The 9,203-nt window shown below is 66.4% G+C and overlaps 1 protein-coding gene across 1 annotated transcript; it reads right to left on the bottom strand.

The window, feature by feature from the left end:
* Positions 1 to 589: 589 nt before the first annotated feature.
* Positions 590 to 8,207, bottom strand: ANKRD24 (ankyrin repeat domain 24). Its single transcript, XM_065652519.1, has 19 exons — positions 8,031 to 8,207; positions 6,694 to 6,824; positions 6,505 to 6,593; positions 6,126 to 6,190; positions 5,902 to 5,959; positions 5,751 to 5,821; positions 5,283 to 5,389; positions 5,023 to 5,210; positions 4,518 to 4,546; positions 4,328 to 4,420; positions 3,700 to 3,804; positions 3,559 to 3,603; positions 3,358 to 3,456; positions 3,214 to 3,286; positions 2,998 to 3,119; positions 1,732 to 2,916; positions 1,143 to 1,280; positions 985 to 1,050; positions 590 to 830 (listed from the first exon to the last, which is right to left on the bottom strand). The coding sequence occupies exons 1-19, from the start codon at positions 8,097 to 8,099 to the stop codon at positions 753 to 755; spliced, it is 2,811 nt and encodes a 936-aa protein (XP_065508591.1). The 5' UTR covers positions 8,100 to 8,207; the 3' UTR covers positions 590 to 752.
* Between the last annotated feature and the right edge of the window lie 996 nt (positions 8,208 to 9,203).

Raw genomic sequence — 9,203 nt, 5'->3', positions numbered from 1 at the left:
CCGCAAAGCCCCGGGGCCTGGGCCGGGCTTAGCGCCTGGCCCCGAGTCCCCTTGGTGCCCCCCAAACCTCCATCCCAGCTGTCCCAGTCCCTCCTGGTCCTACGGGCCCCCGTACCGCTGTCCCCATTGTCCCCGGTTTGGGAGCGCTGCGGGCGGGTGCCGCAAAAGCCAGCACCCAGAGCCGCTCGTGTCGGGGACGCTCAGCGGAGCTGCCCGGTTCCAGGGACCTGTAGGAACAGGCAGGATGGCCAGACCCGGGCCAGGGGACAGCAGGGACACCACAGCCACAGCGGGGACACAGAGACACCCCAAATGTCACTTTAGGCAGGCAACAAGCTCCAAACAGAGCTGTTGAACAAACCAACTACAGACGGGGTTTATCCAAGTTACATTACGCAATGCAGGTTCAGCTAACGGTGAGGAGTTAATTGCGACACAACCGCCTCAAACTCAAGGGGATCAGATCCCAAAACTCCAGAGTGACGATGTCCCCAGCTCCGCCAACCTCGCCCCCAGCCCCGTGTCCCCCCTCGTCCCCCCCAGGGACAAACCATCGCGTTGGTGTGAATATAAACACTTTATTGCTGCTGTGCTGGGGTGTGGGGGGCAGCAGGGGTGGGCGTGTATGTGCCAGTGACAGGGTGAGCCCCGAGATGCAAAGGGGCACAGAAGGTGCTGTCACGGGCCTGTCCCCTCCATCGTGTCACCAGCTGTGCCACCGAGCTCTGCGGCGCGGCCGTGCTGCTGGGGGCTCATCTGCTCTGCTCCTGCAGCCGCTGCATCCTCAGGATCTGGCACAGGAGCCGCTGCACGTCCTCGTCCATGTGGCCCTGGGGTGGAGGGGACAGTGGTGGGGACATCAGAGGGGACAACAGGCAGACTCTGCGTGGCCCGAGCGCCTCTGGGTTGGCACCTGGGTCCAGCCCCTCGCTGCCTCCCCACACCAGTGTCCCCAGTTCCCCCACAGCCACATCCCCATCCCACCTGCACTGCGTAGAGCAGGTGGCTCCGGTACAGCATCACCACCTTACTGTGCCGCATCTCTGTGTCCTGCAAGAGAGCGAGTGGGTTTGAGCACAGGGCTGGGGGCTTGCGGAGCCCAGAACCCACCAGGTGGCGGCCGCAAGCCCCCCGGTACCCACCGCCAGCTTCTCCTCCAGCGCACGGATCCTGGCCTGGAGCGCAGCGCTGTCGGGGGGTGACTGCGGGGGTCCCCGGGACTCGGGGAGGGCGTTCAGGGCTTCCTTCAACCTGAAGACCTCCTTAGAGAGCTCCGTGATCTGCACAGAGGTTACAGGGACCCCTCAAGTCCCAACTCCCCTGGGTCCCCCCATGGCCGTGCCCGCTGTCACCCATGGGTGGCCCCTGGGTAGCGGCAGAGCGGGGGCTTTCTCACCCCCAAAACTTCTGCCCCTGATTTCAGTCTCAGCTTGGGGAGGAAAAAAGGGGAAGAGCAGCAAAAGTCTGCACGTGTCTGTGTGTGCACTGACGTGTGCAAGCGTGCATCTGGAGAACAGGAGCGTGCATGTGGGTGTACGTGTGCGCGCCGGCGTGTGTACATAGATACGTGTGTGCACATGTGTGCACAACTGTGTACACACGCATGTGCTTGTTTGCAGCCGCATCTCCCCTGCAACCCAGCAAGCTCAGCTCACCCGCGCGGCGCCCAGGCCACAATTTCCCCACCCGGGAGCCCCTCACCGACCCCGACACCCCCACCCTGTCCCCTACCTTCCTGTCCCTGTCCCTGACCAGCCGCGCCGAGTCCTCGGCGTGCCCGTGGAGCTCCCGCAGCCGCCGCGCCTCATCCTGCGCCTCCGCCAGCTGCTTCTGCGCGGCGCCCAGCCGCTCCTCCGCCGCCTGCCGCTCGCTCTTCATGAACAGCGCCTGCCGCTGCACCCTGAACACCTCCTCGCACGTCTTCTCGTGCCGCCGCGACAGGTCTTCCAGCCGCTGGGCCAGCGCCGCCGCCTCGGCCCGCAGCCCGGCCTGCGCCGCCTCGTGCTCCCGCCGCGGCACGGCCGCCGCCAGCTCAGCCTCCAGCCGCGCGGCCTCGCGCCCCTTGGCCTCCGCCGCCACCTCCAGCTCGGCCGCGCGCTCCCGCAGCGCCCGCGCCTGCCGCTCCAGCAGCGCCGTGGCGCGGTCGTGCTCCTCGCGCGACACCCGGGCCTCCGCCTCCGCCTGCGCCCGCCGCAGCCGCGCCAGGGCCTCCTCGTGCTCCTGCCGCCCCACCGGCCGCGCCACCAGCTGCTCCCGCAGGCTGCCCAGCTCGGCCTCCCGGCGCCCCAGCGTCTCCCGCAGCTGCCCCAGCTGCGCCGTCACCTCCTCCTGCTGCCGCACCAGCTCCGCCACCCGCTGCTCCAGCGCCCCCGGCTCCGGCTCAGCGCCGCCCGCCGCCTTCCAGTCCCTGGCCTTGGCCTCCAGCTCCCGCCGCAGCGCCTCCGCCTCGGCCTCTGCCCGCCCGCAGCGCTCCAGCAAGGCCTCCTTCTCCCTCGACGCCTCCTCCAGGGAGGCCCCCAGGGAGGCCGCGGCCTCTGCCGCCTCCAGACGAGCCTGCAGCTCCTTCACCCGCTGCTCCCGCTGCTCCAGCGCCGCCCGCGCCTCCGCCAGCTGCACACCGGCCTCCGGCTCGGGCATGGAGGACAAGATGTGCGCCTGCGGCACCCGCAGCTCGCCCAGCGCCGCCTTGCACTCGCCCCAGCTCCAGACCGGCTGTGCCTCGCTCCCCTCCGCCATCTGCTCCGAGGCTCCGTTCTGCCCACTGGCCTCGTCCCCCTTGGCCGTGCCCCGCGGCGGCTCCGAGCGCTGCGCCCGCAGCCGCTCCAGCTCGCGCTGGAGAGCGCGGTAGAGGCTGGCGGGCACCACGTCCCCCGGGCTGGACGGGTCGCTCTCGTCCCGCTCGAAGTTCTCCAGCACCTGTCAAGGGGATGGTGAGGACACCAAGGGCCAGGGGACAGGCGCAGAGAGGGACAGACAGACAGACAGATGGGGACTTGCCTGTATTTTCTCCCTCAGCTCCTTGTTCTGCACGGTGAGGGACTGCACCTGCCCCTGCAGTGTGGCCAGCAGCTCCTCGGCCGAGGGGCTCAGCGTCTTCTTGGAGAGCAGCAGCTCTGCCCCTGCGGGGTGCAGGGACTCCAGTGCCGTGTCGCTCACGTCCCCACTCGCCGCCACCAGCCCCACGGGGCCATTGGGAGGCCGGCAGGACCCTACCTGGGAAGTCGAGCGGGTCTCCCTCCTCGTCCTGCAGTGTCTCGATGTCGTAGCTCGTGTTCTCCTTCTCATTCTGGGGTGCAGAGCGGTGTCACCCCCCGCACACCCCGGCCCCTGGCACTGCCAGCTGCCGCCCCCACCTACCTCCAGCGAGGACAAGCGGCTCCGCAGAGCCTCCACCTCCTTGCCCAGCTGCTCCTTCTCTCCATCCCGCGCCGCCAGCTTCTCCTCCAGCTCCTGGATCTGTGGGGCAGGACACGGGCATGGTGTCCCCTTTGCTGCCACCAGAGTCCCCACGGCATCCCCAGCACCAGGACCCACCCGTGACCTCTGCACCGGCCTCACCTGCTTCTCCATGGAGCGCAGGGAGCCCTCGTCCAGCTCTGCCCGCTAGCAGGACACAGAGAGAAAACAGGGAGGGATAAATGCTGTCCCCATCCCTCACACCCCCTCCGCTGCCTAGGGACGCGCTGGCATGGCTGGCACCTCCTGTCTCTGCTTCTCCTGCTGCTCCAAGCCCCGGATCTTCTGCAAGAACTGGGCCCGCTCCTGCCGCAGCCGCACGATCTCCTCGTAGGCGTCCCGGTCCTCCTGCGCGGCAGCGGCCGCCTCAGCGCCGGCACCGACAGCCCCTGCCTGCGGGGGGAGCCCCCCTGCCCTCCCGGGGGCTGTGGCAGGCTGAGCCCAGCAGCACACGCCTCCACAGGCAAACCGCGCTCCGGGTGTGCAGGGCCCTTTTTCATAGAACCGCAGAATCATTTAGGTTGGAAAAGACCCCCAAGATCACGAAGTCCAACCATAACCGACCCCGGCACTGCCCCGTGTCCCGAGAACCTCATCTCCGTCTGTCCAACCCCTCCAGGGATGGTGACTCCAGCACTGCCCTGGGCAGCCTGTTCCAATGCCCCACAGCCCTTTGGGGAAGAAATTGTTCCCCAGATCCAACCTCAACCTCCCCTGGCGCAACTTGAGGCCGTTTCCTCTGGTCCTGGCGCTTGTTCCTGGGGAGCAGAGCCCGACCCCCCCGGCTCCAAGCTCCTTTCAGGCAGGTCAGAGATCAGGAGGTCTCCCCTCAGCTCGTGCTCTCCAGGCTGAACCTCCAGCTCCCTCTCACCTGGCTGGGGGTGCCCAGGGGGGGCAGAGGCGCTTTCCTCTTCCTCGGGGTGTTGCTCTTCTCCCTGACAGACGACTGGCTGGGCGAAGATGTCTGCGGAGACACCGAGGCAGAGGGGACATCACGTCGAAGGTGGCACCTCTCCTTCCACTGTCACCCTGGGGAGCGGTGGCAGCCAGGCAGCCCTTACCTGGGACGTCTGCTCAGGTGATTCCTCTTCTGTGGGGCAGAGCAGGAGGAAAGAGAAATTTGGGGAGGTTTAGGGGATCGTAGGGGTGGGCACAGCGGGAGACACACGTGCATGCACAGGGGGACACGTGTGCGTAAAAGGGGCACACACAGACAGACAGATAAGGGGAAATACTTGATGCGTGACAGGCAGGGACGCACACGCGTGTGCAGACACGGGGAGACGCGTGCACAGACACGCATACAGACACGCTGGCTGGTACACACGTGTGAACACGAGTGCGCAAGTGTGTGCAAGATGCTGAGACAGGCAAGCGAGGCTCGGAACCACCTCCCAGCTCCCGGCTGGTGACAGCACAGGCAAAAGCACCCGCAGCGTACAGGAAAAGGGGGTGTGAGCCCCCCAACCTTGCTCAGCCTCTTCCAGCCCTGCCCCACATCACCCCAAGGGTGAGAACCCCCCGTGGGTCTGGAGAAGGAGCCCCAGGGTGGCACGGCGGCCTCACCGCTGGCCCAGGACCGGCGCTGAGCAGCCTCTTGCAGGAAGTGCTGGATGAGCGCATTGCCCGTGGCCAGGCTGTAGTGAGCGGCGTCGTGACCCATGGAGTCCACCACGGCCACCCGGGCGCCGGCGTTGACCAGCACCTCCACCGTCTCCACGCTGCCGTTCTCGCAGGCCACCATCAAGGCTGTCCTGAGCAGAGGTGACAGCGCCCGTTCCGTCTGTCCGCCCGTCTGTCCCCAGTCCCCACCCGCACAGACTCACCTCCCCTGCAGGTCCCGGCTGTTGACGGCCGCGCCGCGGTGCAGCAGGTACCGGCACAGCTCCGAGTGGCTCATCTTGGCAGCAAGGATGAGCGGCGTGGAGCCATCCTGGGCAGGGACGGGTGAGGACATGCAGAAAAGGCTCAGATCCCCCCGTGGAGCTCTCCACTCCCATTATCCCCCAGACTTCTACGTCCCACTTCATGTTTTCACTCCAGGAACCCCAGCTGCTGTGTTTCTACCTCGGAAACTGCTGCATTAGCACCCCAGAAACTGCTGCATTTCCACCCCAGAAGCTGCTCCGTTTCCACCCCAGGAACTGCTGCGTTTCCACCCCAGAAGCTGCTCGGTTTCCACCCCAGAAGCTGCTCCGTTTCCGCCCCAGAAGCTGCTGCATTTCCGAGCAGCCCCAGCCTGGCCCCGTGCTGCTCTGCGCAGCGCAGCAGGGCGAGGAGCAGAGGGATCTCACCTTGTCCTTGACGTTCAAGGGAGCCTTGAAATCGCAGAGGATCTCGGAGCACGAGATGCAGCCGCTGACCGCTGGGGAGAAGGACAGAGGCTGAGCGCTCTGCTCCCCGCGGGGACAGGAGCAGGACGGGGCTGGCACTGTCCCCACTCACCTGCGTGGTGCAGCGCGGTGCGGCCGCTGCTGTCAGCCACGTCCACGGGGCAAGAGGCCTGAGGGAGAGAGCCTGGGTTACAGGGGGACAGACAGACAGACACGCAGGTGCCAGGCAGAGCCGGGAGCCACCGCGCCAACCAGCACTTCTGGTGAGGGAAGGGAGTTGAAGGGCACAGAGGACACGGTGCTGGCGCAGCATCCTCCCTGCTCCCAGCGCCGTACCTGCAGGAGCTTGCTGACGCACTGGGGGTGGCCGTGCTTGGATGCCAGGTGCAGGGCGGTGTAACCTGAGGAGAGGGACAGACGGACGGCTCAGAGGACAGACAATGGGTCTGCAGCAGAGGGGACCGGCTAGGGGACAGATGGATGGATGGGCACACAGGAGGATCGCCTGGGTGGGGGCTGAATGGTTACGGAACATCCCCAGCAGCACCATCGGTTGGTGCTCGAGTCCCCATAGGAAGCTGGGACAATTTCCAGCCCCCACAGGTGTGGCTGTCCCCTCTGTCCCCTCAGCCTCAACACCTGCCATCAAGGTGGGAATAACCAGGGTGTCTGGTCCCTGGCGTTCACCGGGGGCGTGTGGTGGCCGTGCCCTCACCCGAGCTGTCCTTGGTCATGGCATCCACGCCGTGAGCCAGCATGGCCTCCAGACAGTCCACGTTCCCCCGCATGGCGGCCAGGTGGAACCTGCAGCAAGAACAAGGGCTGTTGGACTCACGTCCCTGGCTCCCAGGCTTGTCTCCAGCCCTGTGTCACTGGTGTCCCAGGGACATGGGCCAGCACTTACGCGGATTTGCCCTCCGAGTCCAACTTGGTGGCCACCAGGCCCTTCCGGACAAGGAGAGATGTCACCCTCCCAGCATCGTTGTAGTCCACAGCTTGCAGGAGCTTCTCATCATTCTTGGTCCAGTCCTGGCTCTGCAATGAAGAATCACACAATAGTTTGGGTGGGAAGGGACCTTCAAAGCTCATCTAGTCCAACCCCCTGCAATGAGCAGGGACATCTGCACCCAGATCATGGAATCTTTTGGAGTGGAGAGACCCTTAAGATCATCGAGTCCAACCATAACCTAACTCTGCCACTAACCCATGTCCCTAAGAACCTCATCTACACGTCAGGTTGCTCAGGGCCCACAGAGGTGACAGGTGTGCTGTCCCCAGGGACGGGCTCGGGTGCCCATCCTCGTCCCAGCCCTGCTCCCTTCCACCCACCCTGTCCCTGGGGCTGACCAGCCCCTCTCCTGGGTGCTGTGGTGTCTGGCCCCAGCCACATAGGGTTTAACTGGGGGAGCTGACTGGGGCGAGGATCCCCTTCAGCACCCCCACAGTTTGCAGCTTGCAGACCGGGGCATTTACAGAGCTGCCCCCGTTTACCCGTGGACAGGTAGGGTTTGGGAGCGAGCCCACACTGCCTGGTCGCCCGCACCCCAGGGTTTGCCCCTGCCACCCCGATGACCCCGATGTGACACGCAGCCAACACCCATGGGGTGCCTGAGCCCCATCTCTGCCCAGGTCTCCCCACTAAGCCCGTTCCCAGCCCCGCTTTGCTCCACACCAAGGCTGAGCTCAGCTGGCAGCGGCATCATGTCCCCCGGGACGGCTCCAGGCTCCCTGGGACGCACGGGACACAACGCGACCCCACTCCCCGGGGCTGGATGTGGGGCTGACCCTGGGGTCCTGCATGTCCCCATCCTGAGGGGGTGACCCACAGCGGGACAGGACCAGCACGGGGACCCCTGGGGTCACCCCGCAGCCGGTGACAACAAACCAGAGCTCGCTGCAGCCGCGGCAGCAGGAAATGGATGTCACCCTTGGGGAGCCGCATCCTGCCCCTCGCCAGCCTGCTGCCCGGTGCCAGGCACGGGACCTGTGTCACCGTGTCCCCTGCAAGCCCCTCCGGCTCTGCGGGGCCAGGGGATAGACCAGTCTCCCAGGGTTACTGGGCAAACTGGGAGGGCGGTGCCTGCTGCCCCCCACACCCTTGTCATGCAAGGACAAAGCAGGTTGGAGAGCACGCAGCGGAGCCCCGGGATGGGGATGGGGACCCCAGGTGGGGTGGGGGTGACACATCTTACCCCGCAGGACGTCACTAAAGGGGAGCGGAGATGGAGGACAGGGACGTACCGCGAAGGAGGCGGTGGCGCAGAGGCAGATCTGCTTCATGGTGCTGAGGAGGAGGCGGCGGGCAGCCATGCACCCCCTGCCCCCCGCCTGGGCCGGGGCAGCTCGGGGCTCTGCGCCGGGGACCCCAAAGCCCGGCTGGGTCCAGCATCGCTGCCCGGGGGGGCCGGGAGCTGCCGCAGTGGGAGCCGGGACCCGCCTCCCTCCATCCCTCCCTCCATCCCTCCCTCCATCCCTCCCTCCTCCTTCCCCTCCTTCGCTCCCTCTCCAGCATCCACAGCTCCAGGCAGCCCCGCATCCCCGTCACGGAGCAGGGACCGAGGTCCCAGTCAGGGACCAGCAGCCAGACTGGTCCCAGTTAAAGCGGGAGGGGTTGCGGGGGGGGAGCAGCTTCGCCACGCCATGCTCAAGGCGAGGCAGCGATGCACCCCCAAACCAAGGGGCTGAGCATCCTCCTGCCACCCAGATCCTGCACCCCGAGGAGGGGAACGTGGGACCCCCTGCCCTGCCCTGGGGGGCACAGATTTCCCCCCCACCCCAGCCCTGGGGCCAAGGGAGGGGAAGGACCCCCCTGCCTGTGGCCTCCCCGCAAGGAGACACAGACTCCATGTGGGGGCCTTCAATGTGCGTCCATGTGTCCCCAAACACGTGTCCCCAGTGCTGCCATGGGCTCGGGGACAGCACTGTCACCCTCTGCCCGGTGTGCGGGATGGCGAGAGCCCACGGCCCCGTGCCAGGCTGGTGCTGAATAATTGAGGAGCATCGACATGTGGGTTTCACTGGCTGTGGCAGCTGGAAAACTGGCAGCCGTCCCCAGGGAGGGGACAGGGAGGGGACCTGGGACTCGCTTCCATCTCCCCGGCGCTGCCTTTTTTCCTTTGCTGTGCCCCGCTCCCACCGACGGCCCTGGGAGCACCCTTGGGTGCACTGGGAGCTCAGTCCCACTGCCCAGGGTGGCCGTGATGACCTCCGTGGGGCTGCTGTCCCCATGGCGAGCAGCCACCCCACGTCCCGGGGCAGGTCCCCATGTCGCTGTGGCACTGGGGACATCCTGGGGAAGACCCCCATGTTTTCACATCCTTGTGAAATTTGGGACATCCCTGGCAGGTCCCCATGTTCCCATGGACATGCTGGGGCAGATCCCCATGGACGTCCCTGTCAAGTCCCCAAGGACAG

Source organism: Caloenas nicobarica, chromosome 27 (genome assembly GCF_036013445.1).
Source record: "Caloenas nicobarica isolate bCalNic1 chromosome 27, bCalNic1.hap1, whole genome shotgun sequence".
In the NCBI taxonomy this organism is placed as follows: Eukaryota; Metazoa; Chordata; class Aves; order Columbiformes; family Columbidae; genus Caloenas; species Caloenas nicobarica.
Note: the sequence above shows the minus strand (reverse complement) of the source record. Positions and strands in the feature narration are given on the sequence as shown.

Excerpts from the sequence above, each read along its gene's own strand:
- ANKRD24 (XM_065652519.1), bottom strand. The coding sequence starts at position 8,099 with ATGGCTGCCCGCCGCCTCCTCCTCAGCACCATGAAGCAGATCTGCCTC. Across the intron at positions 5,822-5,901 it reads CACCGCGCTGCACCACGCAG|CGGTCAGCGGCTGCATCTCG; the intron begins GTGAGTGGGGAC and ends CCTTCTCCCCAG. Across the intron at positions 3,120-3,213 it reads AGACCCGCTCGACTTCCCAG|GGGCAGAGCTGCTGCTCTCC; the intron begins GTAGGGTCCTGC and ends TGCACCCCGCAG.